General features: G+C 34.6%; 1 protein-coding gene across 9 annotated transcripts in view; it reads right to left on the bottom strand.

Annotated features, from left to right (window-relative positions):
* Window positions 1-2,719: 2,719 nt before the first annotated feature.
* The window catches only part of DGKH (diacylglycerol kinase eta), a 179,354-nt gene continuing 166,286 nt past the window's right edge, over window positions 2,720-15,787 (bottom strand). For 6 of the 9 annotated variants that reach the window (XM_079136503.1, XM_079136506.1, XM_079136510.1 and 3 more), the window contains one exon: window positions 2,720-14,758. In XM_079136503.1, the coding sequence (XP_078992629.1) occupies window positions 14,706-14,758 (53 nt within the window). In that variant the 3' untranslated portion in view covers window positions 2,720-14,705. The remainder of the gene's footprint in view (window positions 14,759-15,787) is intronic. The other 3 variants (XR_013763222.1, XM_079136507.1, XR_013763223.1) reach the window with 2 other exon arrangements.

Below are 15,787 nucleotides of genomic sequence, written 5' to 3'. Positions count from 1 at the left end.
AACACTGGTTAATAGTGCTTTTAAAGGGATACTAGAGTTTAAATTCTGGTACACTTATTTTCTAATGTAGTTAGGACTACACAATTGGCCTTTGTGTATGATCAATTGCTGGATTGAAAGAGACCTATGGTTATCTGGTCTTGTGATGTGATGCTTGAATTACTTCTGATTTATTCAACAAACAAATACACATACCATATACATACCATAGCCACGCACTATTCCATACACTGGGATACAATTGTGAAAAAATTCTCTTCCTTTATGGAGTTAATATTCTCGTGGGTACCAGGTGACTGCCAACCTCCATTCAAACACCTCTCTCAAAAGAACTCCTGAGACATCACATTTTTAGACATCAGAGTCTTTTCCGTCAATTTCACTTTCATATCTCATTTAGAACTAATACAAACCCACTTTGTCATGACAGTCCCTTAAATACTTGAAGAGTTTTTTTTTTTTTTTTAATATTTTTTAAGTTGTCACCATTTTATTTATTTATACGCGGTGCTGAAAAAGCCAGGGCCTCACACATGCCAGGCAAGTGCTCTACTGCTGAGCCACAACTCCAGTCCCCTTGAATACAGTTCTTACATATATCTAATACCATTTCCTGTGGTCTACCTCCATTCCCCAACCCTGAATGTTCTTTTCCAAGCTAAGAAGACTCCATTCCCCTAAATATTCCTCCTGGGAAAACTCACCCCACTGTCCTCTGAATGTGATATAGATTGTGCATGATATAAATAATGAAGGCTTATTGTTCCTATGAGACTTAGTGGCCACCTATTAAACTCTTCTCTTAGGTCCAAATAACCTTGAAATACTCTGCTTTGTGGTGCTGGGGTTGGGACTCTCCAAGTGGCATTTGATTTGCCAGCTGGTTTCCTGCCCATTCTGCCAACAAAGATGTGAGAGGGAGACTGAATGGCAGTGAGAGAAAAGCCCGGCTCTTCCTGTTTTGCTGTTGTTAACAGCGACCAAGGGCCTAAGTTCTCATCCTGGCTGAGGTAGCTGGTTCCGTTCTTCCACGGCCTTCCTCTGGCACTCCCTCAACCACCATCAGGATAGTCCCCCTCTTCTGAGGTCTGAGTCCCAGATCTGTGGGACTTCTCTTCTGAGTTCCTGAGTGTCTTTCAGAACAACTTCATCTTCTCTAGCAACTTCAACCTGTAAGGATGACCCCTGGATCTGTATTTCCTTCCCATACCTCTCTTCAATATTATGTAATAGACATCTGATAGTCACCTTAAACCTGTGATGTGAATCTGACCTTGACTTCCTTTCCAGTGGGTAGAAACCTGGGATTCATCCACAATTTCCAAGTTCAAGCCATTTATAGCTAACTATATGTCAGATCTGTTCCTTCCTTTTCATTTCCACTGAAACTGCCCTTCAAAAGTTCCTCACTGTTCTTGCCTAGACTTCTTCAATACCTTCTAACGGATTTCCCTGTCCTTGGCCCATAGAGCTCATTGGTCCATTCAGGTCTCAAATCTGATCACATAGTTCTTGCCCTCAACTATTCCAGGTCCATCTTCTGTCTCTCCTTGCTCTCCTGTTATGTTACAGTTACACCTTATCTTACCCTCTCTGCTGGCTTGCTTCCTTTGTTGCAATGTCCTTTCTGCCTTCCCCGCACATGGACTTTGTCCAATCTATTTAAGATGCAAGATACAACAATGTCATCTATTCAGGACGATGCTCTTCAACCTCCTTGCTGTGTGTCCCACATCCGTCTTGGCATCTTTTTGATCATTGCACATAAAACTTTGTGTGCTATTCACAGATCAACCACTGCAGACACTTGCACATGTCAGGCTGTTTTTGTTTTTTTTTTCTTTAAGTTTTTTTAGGACACAATGCCTTTATTTTAATTTATTTATATTTATGTGGTGCTGGGGATTGAACCCAGTGCCTCACACATGCTAAACAAGTGCTCTACCACTGAGCAACAACCCCAGCCCATGTCAGGTTCTTAAAAATTATATTTTGGTGAACTTCAAGTAATCATTACTACAAAGGTAAGCTAGATTATATCTTTGCCATTAAGAATTCCAAGAGATGGAATACTACTCAGCAATGAAAAGACCCTAACCAATCAACCAAACAAAAACTACTTATCTATACAAAGATTTAGATGAATCTCCAGGGAATTATGCTGAGTGAAAAACTATACTATATAATCCCATTAATATAACATATTTGAAATACTATAATTATAAAAATAGAGATAGTGATTGTCTAAGGTTAAGAAGTAGGTGAGGATAGGAGGGTGGTAGGTGTGCTCATAAAAGGGAAAAAGTGAAGCTGGACATGATAGCACATGCTTGTAATCCAAGCAGATCATCAGGAGGGGGAGACAAGAGGGCCCCAAGTTGGAGGAAGCGTTGGCAACTCAGCAAGATCTTTCTCAAATAAAAAATAAAAAGGGTTGAGAATGTAGGTCAGTGGTAAGGCACCTGCTGGGTTAAAATAAAAAAGAAAAGCAACATGAGTTTTGAGTCCGTATGGTGATACAACTGTTCAGCATCTTGACCTTATCAAAGTCAATACCAGCCTGGTTTTGGTACTGCAGAGTGTACTGCTAGTTATCACTGGGGAAAAATGAATAAATGGTACCAAGAATCACTGTATATTATTTCTTACAACTGCATATGAATCTACAAAATAAAAATTTAAAAATATTTCCCTCTAGGAAGAACATAAAACTCACACCTTCTTCAAATGCATTCTTTTATTGAGAAGAACGATCTCAAGGTAGTGCCCTTTGGGAGAGACATTTCTCATCATCATGTACATCAAGATCAATCATTACTCTCAGCAAAGTACAAAAATACACACATCAGTGACTTCCGTACAATAAATACATAATCATGCACCCCACAATAAAAGGCACCAAAAACTGGTCACTTAGTAGTCATAAAAATTACTAGCTACATTAACAAAGCCACCCAAATTATCTGTACAAGGAAATGTAACAATATATTCCAAAGGTGAAAACACATAAAACATCTTTAAAATAGTATGCAATAAATATCTCAACTGTTATAATATATTTTAAAAATTATGCCATTGTAAATAGCATGTAAACAAATAAAAGTCACGTCTTATCATTATGAAAAGTAATAAGAGCCAAAGTTATAACCTCTGCTCTGTCAGGTATATTTCACTGGCAAGTGTGCTAAGCAGTTAAAAGTTTCACCCTTTTCTGCAGCAAACAGAGCCCACTGTGTAATAAATAGACATCACCGGCATCTTTCAGATGTAAATACTTAGTCTCAAAACAGACTATAAAAATGTTGTAGATTTTTATCTAGAAATAATATGGTAAGGCTAAATTAAAACTATTTTTTGCAATATAAGGAACAGCAGGAACTGTACTGTTAGGTTTTTGACCTGATGATAAATTGGAGGCAAATAATTTGAATCCCCTTATTGAAAGTGAAACGAACGTGCTGAATAGAAGGGCAAAGTGTTCAGCCTTCTGAGCCTCTTTTTTTTTTTTTTTTAATAAATGTTTTATAAAACCGAAGAATTAAGTTATTGAATTAAGAATTTTCTTTGGCTAGGGAACATAAAAATGGTTGATATTTTATATAGATTGGAAATAGTGACTTAAACTATGCCTATGAAAATGTGAGTATACATACAAGTAATGTTTTTTTCCACACTTCCTGACAGTAAAAATACAATTTCTTTCTTCTCTTAAAGGATTCCTATAGCCTAACCCTCAATAAGTATTCAAAGATATTAAATCTTATAACTCAAATATTTTCATTTTGTTTTATCTCTATCAGAGCTTTTGTGGCACACACATACTAGTAGTTCACTTACTATATGCTAAGTATGCTACCTGTTAAATATTATTTTTCTCTACTCCCCCCTAACAACTGAGGTGAAAACATTAATCCACAACTTCAAATGGATCCTTTAATATCCATGGAAAGGCATTACTTTTCTTCTCCTGAGGTTTTACAACATAGGCCTCTTAGATATTTTGGTGTGCGTGTCACTAATACATGCCTTCCTAAAATGAACCTGAAATTCAACTCATGTTCTACAAATATTCCAGTTGCTTGGATCACACTTAGCACCTCAGTTCTACAGAACTGATGAAACACATACATAGAATGGTCAAAATTATTTGTGGCTGATATGAAAATACAAAAATCATGGGCATAAAAATGGGATTACTTCTTTATTACAAACGATTTGGTCAAGTTTTCTTTTGGGGGGGCATTGGAGAATACTTCTCTGAAATAACCTGGGAAACATTTGGTTTAAAAAAGAATGTCCTCTGAATATCTTTAACAGACTCTAGAAAAGTAATTGTGAGAACAAACTTGAATTCTATCGGATAGAAGTCATGTCTCATTTTATTTGCATCCTTAGTATCTAAATGAGTGCCAAGTATAGAGCAGGCAGAAAAATGTCTATCAAGTGAGTGAAGGAAGAGAACATTTCATTTAATTAAAATTTTGACTAGTATTTTATTTTAGAAATTATCAACTTAAAGCATTTTCTGTGTTAACTCATCATTATTTGGGGATGTGGTAGAAAAGTTTTATAGTAATCACAAAAGAAAAACAGGTCCATATGTAATGGTTTTAGTCTTTAGATTCCACCAGGGGTGATAATAGTCACAAACCTACCATACATTTACATTACAGTTGCCATTAACATCTGAAATCACATGAATCTCCCTGGTTAGATATATTTAAACATTTCATCTTCATTGTTTTTTTATTCCTTCTCAAGTCTCTAGTGTATGTAGGTGATCAATGTGTTTATGAAAATCGTATATGCCTAATGTCTGTACAAGAGAAAGATAATCTTTATAACATATTTATGAGTTACAAATAAGAATTTGGCAGTTATGTGATAAACCACAGCCTTATTTTTAGAAATGAATATTCAGATTTGGTAGGTCTTTCTGATGTACTATCAACAAGTGGTTACCCTTCATAAAAAAACCACTTTTGCCTCTTCATCTGCTTTTGGTTTGTCCAGAGTGCATGTATACTCATGAATGTATTCACCTCATGTATTTTCGGGGAGTTCTAATGTTTTATTTGTGAAAGTACAAACATATAGAAACATTTGGGTTTCATATTTTCTTCGTCTGAAAACATTTATCAGAGTCCAATTACGTGCTCACTAGACACTGCAACTACTAAGAGAAAAATTCAGGGGGAGAGGCAGAAGTGTGTGTGTGTGTTTGTGTTTGTGTGTGTGTGTGTGTGTGTGTGTGTGTGTCTAATTGAAATATGATGTTTGTTTAACATAAAAATTTTCAAAATACTATTGGGCATGGATGAAATACCTGCCTGGAGACATCCGGTAGGACTTACAGAAAGATATGAACTGAGTCTTGAATGAGCTCATCTAAGGCATGGGATTATGCCAAAGCACTAAATTGTGAATATTTCCAAATTCCTGGAATATGAAAGATCAATAGAGGGATGATGGTCGAGGATCTAAAAAGGTGGAGAGAAGCAAAGTCACAGAGTATCTTATTCATCTTGCTAAAGAGTTAGGTTGATATGTTATAAAGAAAAGGGTACTTAAGAACTTTTAGGAATGAGGTGACAAAGCAAATTTGTGTCTTCTACTCTGGTGGGAGAAAATAAAATTAGGAAAACTGGTTGTTGAAAAATATGACAAAAGCACAGGAAAGAAAAATGGTGAAGGTTAGTATTGATGAGGGCCTGAACCAAGGCAACAGAATTATCACTTTACTGCAACTGATCATTTTTATTTTTTTAACGAATTAGAAATGGAATAAAATGTCAATTCAACTTTTGAGATGGTCAAAATGAAATATGCAATTGCCAAAATAATGAAAAAATATGATATATAAAATGCTTTTACTTACACAATCCAAAACCAAGATTAGGATTATGCATTTATTTTGTTCCACATTTAGTTTATGAGTTTCTTGGCAGAAGAACATAACCTACAAAATGTTGCCATAAAAACTTGTTATCTTTCAAATGCTTTTCAAGTAAAAGGAAGGAAACAAAAGAACTATTCAAGTTCACAGCTTCCATCCTCATCATTATTTCTATTAAAACACCTCTACCCAGTTGAAATCTGCAAACAGGGCAGGTTCTAACTAAAATGAATTAGAATTAATTTCAATTATACTAAGGTCATCTGTATACCAGGTCATTGAAAGAAAGCAAATTCCAGGGAAATAATTTCTTCCAGTCACCAAATTGTTCTGGAATAATCATTTAGAGAACAGTCGTCATGAAAATTAAGTTGTGTCATTAGGACAAGATTAAAATACCATGCTTATGAATTTCAATTCAGTCTTTTCCTTTATGTCATACAATTTATATCTTCTTATAATTCCACATTTCTAGGGGATGGGAATGCTACAGGAGCTCCGAGTTGCCATACCATGCTATAATAAATGCCAGATTTAGCAAAGAAAGCTTCAGGTCAAGAATCAGATAGTGAATGAATTCAAATGTCATGCAAAAGTCAGGATTCACTTATATATAACTAATTTAATGACTTTAGCCAGGTTATTTGAATTTCTAATTTGTTTACCTTAATTATGCCAAGATTTCAATTATGGCAACAATTAGGACAATCTCTGGTTTAGTTTCTCTATGGGAAGTTTTAGAGATGTGCTGCATGAGAAAATACTATTCCATGGTCTGAGAATGTACTCAGTGACCTATGCTCTGGATCAAAGGCACCCTTCAGAATGGGCTTACCCTTCAGGAAGTGACATCACTGGGAAAAAACTAGGTAAGAATCGTATTCCATTTTTTAAAAACTAGTTTAAAGATATTTTTCTCCTTGGTGTATTAAAACTATGAAGACATTAATTGTGGAGAATGTAGAGAAAAAAATGAAATAACCTAAACTTTTTGAAGATTTTAGGAGTTGTCAGCCTATCCTAAAATGAATATGACCCTGTAGCATACAGATGAAAATGGCTAAAAACCCACAGATAGTACTAATTTATCTTCATTTCATTTTTATTTTTTGCAATACTGGGGATGGAATCCAGGGCCCAAGCATGCCAGGGAAGTGCTCTACTACTGAGATACGTGCCCAGCCCTTTGCTTTCATATTTAAATGACACATCAAGGGGTATCCATTTTGACTTTTAATTTTCATGTTCTATGCCTCTCTTTAAATATAAATGACAGTGGAAAATAAATGACAAATTTAAGTATGATTCACACTTTACATAGTTCCTTCTATAGCAGAAAAATTACCAAGTACTTATAATTGGCAATATCATGCAGCATTTCTGATTGGGAAAACATAGGCACCAAAACATATAGCTTGTAGAAAAAGTCATGATGACCCAGTGCTGAAGTCAGTTATGGAATCAGGGAAACTCAAACAATATTCTCATCTCTATAATTATAATTATAATTTAGATCTCTACAAAAATTATAACTTTTAATAATTTTTTACTCTTTTAAGTGAAAGGAAAAACCATCATTGCTAACAAATTTCAAGGCTTAACAATCTCATGAAAATCTCTTTGGTCTGCAGGGTGTAGGTCTGATTCACATTTACTCGGTGTTCTTTTATTAGGAAACAGCTAAGCCCCTTGGACTAATTTCTCTGAGTCTCTCACTAAGTTGAAAAAGCACAGACATCTGCCCCATGTAATAAACACTTGTGTGGACTATATCAAATGTCTTGAACAGTTAGTCATCCTAACTACTTCCTTAACTGAATTCTAAACTTCAACAATAAAATGGGCTCCCTGAATTCAATACCTATTTTTATAAGATCCAGATACAGTCTCAGACATCATCAATGTGCCACTTTTTGTTTTGTGGTATTATGCCCACCATACCACATACCGCATATGTGCTTTGTGTTTCTATAAGGTGAAAAATATCTATATTCAAACTATTCCCAAATCTTTGTCATATTATCAAAATTTCCTTTCTCCCATAATTTCTATATAATGTTTCTCACACATTTTTATTTTCCTGCTTTTGACAATTGAGGTGCAACAGCAAAATTAATATAAAACCCTGTCTTTAAAAATGATAATAAACTAGTTCCTTAATCTTCTAATACAAATTCTTAAATATCTCAAAATTCATCTATTGTGCTCACTGTAAAACCGAATAAAACAGTAGAATTTAGGGGTTATTTCAAGTGATTTCTTTAGCATACCACACCACTTCACATTTTTTGTTTTTATTCCTTCCTTAAAAACAAGTGATTCTATTCTGTGTGGTTAAGTTGTGCTATTATGTTTTAAATTTTGTATTTTTAAAAAATTTAATCTAAATAGAAATGATTCAAAACTCAATTAAAACTTCATTTACTTATTTGACAAAAGAAACCATTATCCATTGTGGTTACTATTTATAAAACAGCTCATAGTCAAATTCGAACATGTTAAAAATATATACCTACAAAGTCCTGACTGCTAGAGGTATATGATACTTTGGGGAATTCAAGATTCTCAATGTTCATTTAAATGTTGTATTGGCAATAGAATCTTTTATAACAAATACTGAAAATTCGCCACAGGAAAAAAGTTAGACATTGAAGACATGTTATATATTGGTAAACTGTAGCATAATGAATCCCTTGACTCTATTAAATTCTTAACATTGGTCATTTTCTTTGGCTTTATGCCTTTTTAATGTTTATTTTAGATGTGAAAATCATTTTTTAACAAAGTCTTGACCGTTCAATTATCTATGATGGTGAAGAATATCAATTTTTACAAGAAAAAAATTGGGCATCTGTTTGACAGAAATGAGTACTTCAAGTATATAAGTAAATCATTAACAGAGCGATTCCACTTTAGGCAACAGCAGTAAAAAGGAAAAGAGCTAGAATATGCATTTTGTATAAAGATTACATTTCACAACATAATAAATAAATGCACTGATTTATACAACTTGTGAAAACCTTCTTCCAATGGTTATAAGTAATACTGCCTATGACTGACAGTGTTTTCGTCAGCACTGTCTCACGTACAGAAATTCAAAAGTAAAATTCTTGCCCCTAAAGTCACAAAATATACAGAACTTTTATTTTTGTTTGTTATTAAATATTTTGACTGCCAAAAGTCCTGCAAACTAAAATACACCTTGGCAGTTTGAATAACCAGCACAATAATTATTTTGGTATAAAAGATAAGAAACATTTTAATATGAAAATAACACCAGTAAAAGGAGGAACCTGTTGTATAAATAGACATGTTAACAAAAAAGTAAGACTTTTATCTTGCATAAGAGAAAGAAAAAGTTCAATACAACTTATTGAAGATTTGAAAATAATTACCATATTTTCCCAGCTCTAGATAAATATATTACTCCAATTAACTAGTCATCTTCAATATACAATATATAACTCACAAAACTGGGAATGTTACAATACCAAAACCTTTCACAGCACTAGTTACCAGTTACCAGAACTGTAAGCAATCTTTAGCTACATATTAGTTTAATACTTAGAGTACAGAAATAGATATGGCTAAGTTGTGTGAAACAATAGTGCAATCAAACATTAAGGGCCCTAAGATATATTCTTTTTCCTTTTTAGCTTGTATATCTAACTGCATTATCCTACTTTATTAGCATTATTAACTGAGTATGAAATCCCTTTATTTTAATGCATTTTAAAAGTAACTCTCTGTTCAGTTAGGTTTGGCTAATTTACTCTTGAAATGCAGTTACTATGAAATACCCAGACTATAAATTCCTATACAGTGAATTACTTTTAGCTAAAATGAAATATTTTATGTGTAGCCTTAAAAACTTTTAAGTAGTGGTTTGGTTTTTATTTTTCCAACTAAAACTTGGAAGTACATAAAAAATTAGGAGAGAGTATATAAATAATGTAAATAGAATATCTTAGTTACATAAAGGGAACTGTCCACTTACATCCTGTAATATAGAGTTTATCTTAAACATTGTTACTGAGTTAATGCAGTCTCAGTTACTGTTATACTTCTTTTCCTGAAAATAACAGAATTATACAAATAGGTACAGTCCAGCTGTCTTTAATCTCTCTTCTCTATAATGATAAACCTTTGTACTTCTTTTCTTCTGATATAAATGTCTCTAAATGAAACTTGGAGAAAAATGAGAAAACAGTAATAAAGATAATAAAAACAAAGCTTTGCTTTTTGTAGAAGCCAATAATCATCACCTTTTAAAAGTTTTGGTTACTTCCTTAGGGAGGCATCCTATTACTGATGTGACATGGAGACTGTCCCATCAAAGTCAGTCAGGGAATGTCTCCTTGGAGACAGACAAGACCCAGGCCTCATGGCACTTGGGGTGGAGCAGTGAGAGGAGGAGTGTGGCAGCCAAATAGTGGGAGCCACCAGGGAGGGAAAATCTAGTAGCTAACAGCTCCTATTGGAGGAATTTCTACTTCTTGCTTTCCTCTTTCTGTACTGGGAAAAACTGATGTTTTAAAACTGACACTTGTGTTATCCACCTCTAAATTCATTGTCTATCTAACTTACATCTGAAAAATCTACGATTAGTTCATTGAGATGGGGATGGTGGGGCTGGGAAAGATCCTTGGCATCAAAGTTGAAAGATGTGTTGTTCTCAGGGTTTAATTAAAAGACTCATATCATAACAGTATGAAAGTACACTGTGCTGCTAGTCCCACAGAATATAGTAGACTATTTACGTTAGAAGTAATGTATAGAGAGAACCCCTATAATTGTCTAAGTCATAGCTTGTAGGACTATGTCCTCCTTTGATTCCTGTCAAAAATAACCCATGAAGTCTAAAGTAGTGCCATCTTTATTTATAAAAATTAGTTAAAGGATCTCTAGGCAGAAGAATGTATTTTGAAATATTATGCATACATTCTATCATGTATATCTAAAAAGAACAAATAAAAATTTTTAAAAATTAATGATCAGAGACACACACACAGAAAGAATCTCTAGGCAGTTATGGTTTGTTAATTTCATCAATGTGCAAAAATTATTAAGTGAAGGATTCCCGACAAGTCATTGTGAAAAATTTTATTTTAGAATTAAATAATTTGCATTTGGGTGCAAGAATATATTATTTTCAGGCATATTTTAAGGAATTATTAGCCAGATGATGATCAAGATAAGTTGGCATAAGAAAAACAGATCGAAATCTAGTAAGACATGCCTACTTTGAGGGAATAAATAACACATTTGGTTTACTTGGAATTATTTTGATTATTATTATTATTTTTTTGCCTGCCTAATGATTCATTTATGTGTGTGCTGTGATGTGTCCTCAAGCATGAACTATGGCAACAGAGTAACCTAATGATAAGAGAAAACAAAAATATACAAGTTGAAGGAGACTGACCAGTCTTTACTTATCTCAGAACATATTCTTCTGAAATGTCCTTTGTGACTTGTCATGAACAAATGAACATGCTGCATAGGCAACAAACCAAGCAGATCTGGATTGCTCCTGGCACTTAGTACTGTGAGGGGCTGGAGAGAGTTTGGCTAAGCTGGTCAGTCAATCCCCTGTGCTCCACCTTAGCTACTCAAATAAACCCACTGGGTAGGTAGGGTCAATCTAGAACCAGAGTTAAGAATAAGGATTAAGAAGAAAACTGCTTCGGTGATGAGAGATAAAAGAGGTCATTTTGCATTAAGACAACTGACTGGCAAAGGGTAGTGGAAGGCAGCGAGAATCTGAGCAGCCATTACTGTATTAGGCATGGGGAAATGCAAAGCCAGAAAGTAGGAAAGAAACTGAGAAAGGATGATGGAGAGACAATGAATGAGGAATACTGAGAAGTTGGAATTTTACTTAGGGCTGACCCTGTCCCTTTCCTTCATGAAAAGCAATTTTTCTCGGGAAAGTAAAAGTGAAAGAAAATAGATTTGGGCTGTGATTCTCCCACCTACGCCCTAATTATCCAGGCGTGGGAGAGACTACATACAAGGAGGAGCTGTGACAACTACATCTGCCATGGGTGCAGGGGTGAGCTTCTCAAGCAGCATGCGCATGAGTATAGGCAGAGAGGCCATCTGCACTCCCCAAGCTGTGACCCCATGCCAGGGAGAAGCAATTCCCACTTGATGGTTTTTAAACCTCAACTAGGATAAGAAGATGGTTTCTCTGTGATGTTGGCAGGGGCTTGAGGAGGCTCTGAAGGTGCCATGCTGGCACCAGGTGTCATGAAGTCATCTGAGTCCTGTATAGACACATGTAGACAAGCTGACCAACCTTACAGGGAAAACGGCTATCATTTAACAAAAAAAAAAAAAAAAAAAAAATCAAAAATCCAAATTGTCATTCTAAAGGATTTCTCTCATCCAGGGAAATTCTAGTTAATTAAGGAAAATGCTAGTTAATTAAGGACTCCATTAACTGAGATTTTAAAGAAATTTAAAGATGTTACCTAAGTGAAAAGATCATCAACAAGAAAAATTTCAATCCTTTACATCATACTCGAGGTTCAGAACATGTAATAGCTTGTGAATCTCTTCTATTGGCAAAGAGGTATTTATTCGTGGGGGGAATCAATAAAGATTTTTATATTTTATAGTAACACTTTCTTAATGCTAGAGCTCTCCCCCACCACCAACCCTTTCCTAAGACCTGGACCAGGACTAGGGTCTCAGGAGAGTTCTGGAATCTGGCACCTATTATTTTAGTTTCAAAGGAGGAAGTGCATGGAGCAGGACATCATATAGGGTGGGGACTACAAAGAGGACTGGAAAAGACCTCTGGCTTCACAGGAGTGAATAAAATTAAAATTTAATTACTACCTTTTTAAACTACTTGATACAAATTCCCTTTGAAAAATTTCCATTTGTCCACAACTTAGGTAAAATATATAGTCAGACATGGAACCCATTGGGTGTATTTATTTATCTATTTGCAGTGATGGGGATTGAACCCATAAACTCACACGTGCTAGGCAAGGGCTCTACCACAGAGTTATTATGTTCCCAGCCACCCTTTTTATTTCTAAGATATTCAACTTCTGTGACTTTACTATCAGTTAAATACCTAAGTTATAAATAAGAACAAACTGTCAAATAATTCAGTTCCTTTAAGGTAAATGATATGTCTGACAATAGTTCACTTCAAATGCTCCTCTATCACTATTTCTCTTTAAATGCTGGACAAAGATTGTCTAGAAAATATCAATGATACTATGTCTCAAGATAATATATATATGTGTGTAGGTGTATATACACACATATGTGTAAATGTACATTAGTGTGTTTGCATATCTATTGAGCACCTCCCAGGCTACTTTATGAAAACTGTCACCACTGGGTCAGTACCCTGTTTACTTCTCTTATATAGAACATTAAAAATATTATATTTAATTTCTTGGCATATAATGGCTAAAGAAAGTTTATTTAAAGATATTTTTGTGATATTTTATGTGTCTTTGGCTTTCAAATATTTGATAACTGTAATGTTGACTTCTAATGAGCAACTCTAACGTATAGTGGTTTAGAAAAAGGAAAATAGTTTCAACCTGATAGGTTATAAGAATTATGTGAGATAATAAAATAATAATAATAATAGTAATAATAATAATATAAAGCCCTTAAGAAAAAAATTAAATTTCTTCTGTTGGGAAGTTCATGTCAGAAGTCACTGTAGCTAGTGGGTGAGTCTGGGTGACCAATCAGTATACAAATCTCAGCTGAGACCTTGGAGAATTCCTAGATGTCAACAGTCTGTCATAAATTCAAACAAAATATTAAATTATTATTAAAATGAAATGGAAAAATAGGAACAAAATGTGGAAATTTTGCTTTGGAAAGTTGTAATAAGTTCTGTTAGGTAACAGCATGTAAGTTTATAAAAATATCCAAATGATTTTCTTAATGTGCATACCTATGGTTTATGTATGGTAAGTTGAAATAAAATTGGCTTGCATAAGATGTTTATCATTTGTTGATTATGGCACAGACACATGTTCACAAAATCTTAGGTATAGAATATTTATATAAAATTCCACATTATAGAACAGAAAAGTGCAGTGCCCTTAGCCAACAAAAAGGTACGTGGGTAGTCATAAATCAAATTCCACTAAAACTGAGATTAAAGTTACTAAAGTGTTACAATATGACATGCAAGAAAAAGAAAGACAATTCAGGCAGGAACACCGTGCATTAAGATCTGCATTATTCGTAGTATTTGATAGGTTGATTTAACTATATTCTTTGATCAGTGAATGCTGGGAACCTGCAGTGATACCAATCTAACATTCAAAACAACTTAATATATATCTTCGTCTCCTAACCAATGATTTAAAGGAAGAAGCCAATGCCTCCAAAAATGAAACCCAAGAAGTTTTAGCCACATACTGTTATGTGGTTGCACAGTAAGAACCTTCTATCAGACCAGATCTAAGGAAAGTAAGTGAGTTGCAATTCCACCTTTTAGACAATGCAATCATCTTAGATGCCGCCTACTTTTTTCCTACTATGAGCATATTTGAACGTATCAGGTTTGCACAATAAGAAAATGGCTTTGTGGAATGTATTTTTTGGCACAAAAATATTTTCTAATACCGCAAATCAAAAGTCTCATTATAACAAAATATCAAGCCATAGAGGTGCTTCAGTGGTGCTTACTTATCTATGCAGAAAACTACAAGAACAGCCAATTGCTTCCAAGAACTTTGTATTAAGTAGCAATTACTTTTCTTCCAAGGAATAGCACCAATATTACACCTCAGACGGGGGAGTGTTCCTTCCAAGCTCTTTAATTCCCTGGAGTATTCGCTTCATATGGCCCACCTTCGGTATCCCCAGGTCCTAAAAAAAGAAAAGAAAAGGAAAGAAAAAAAGTAGAAAGAAAGAACCAAGAAAGGAAGGAAGAAAAGAAGACAGTTTATTGATAAAACTGTGGATAAAAATTTTAACCAGCAAGTAACATAAATAGTATTCAGTTCATACATTTTAGTTTATATTCAAAGATTCAGGAAGTGATAATTAGAAAAATAAGTTAATGAAACAAAAATAACTTGACAATGAAAAATTACAAACCAATAGAAAAATCACATTCCGTATAAACTCCTCTTGACTGTGGTATTTTCACAAGTAGTTCTTTAAGTGTCAAAAACAAACACATTTTTTCTTTCTCTCTCCCCCACCCCCACCACCTCTGTTTTCAAGATAGGCCCTTTCCAGATCTCTGGGGCAAATGAGGTAGGACACCAGAAGATCCACAATTAGTTCTAAGGCAACTATACACTTCTTGTATCTTTTTTTTTTTTTCTCCTGGAGCTGGGGTCTTATTATGTTGCTCAGGCTGATCTTGAACTCCCAAGTTCAAGCAATCCTCCCACCTCAGCCTCCTAAGTACTAGGACTACATCACACCCAGTTCTTGTGCTAAAATACCAAACTGTACAGTGAGGCCTAATCCTACAGGAAGACAGTATGGCCTGCCGCCTACATTTAGAATGTGAATGCATTTGCAGTTGCATTTGGAGTCTTTGATTTGAGTAGAATATCTAATTTAAATATATTTTATTTTTGGTAATGTATATATGTGTAAAAAATTACTTAAACATAGGTACACGTTGGTTGATGCTTTCCCTCAAAATACTACTTGTATCCTTGGAATTATTCTTCTCCTTTCTTTAAGGACTACCTTTCTATAAGTGCCAAGAATTCAATATTCATCTTTCAAGAATGGAGGATGACTGGTGTGTGCATAGCAGGCACGTGGCAAATGCTTGTTGCAAGAATGCGTGAGACACATCCAAGAGACCCACAATATCCAGCATCCAGAAAACTACAAGAGTTAAGGCCTCTAAACCCTTCCATTTCTGTAACATAT

This window comes from Sciurus vulgaris (genome assembly GCF_902686455.1).
Source record: "Sciurus vulgaris genome assembly, chromosome: 4".
Lineage (NCBI taxonomy): Eukaryota > Metazoa > Chordata > Mammalia > Rodentia > Sciuridae > Sciurus > Sciurus vulgaris.
Note: the sequence above shows the minus strand (reverse complement) of the source record. Positions and strands in the feature narration are given on the sequence as shown.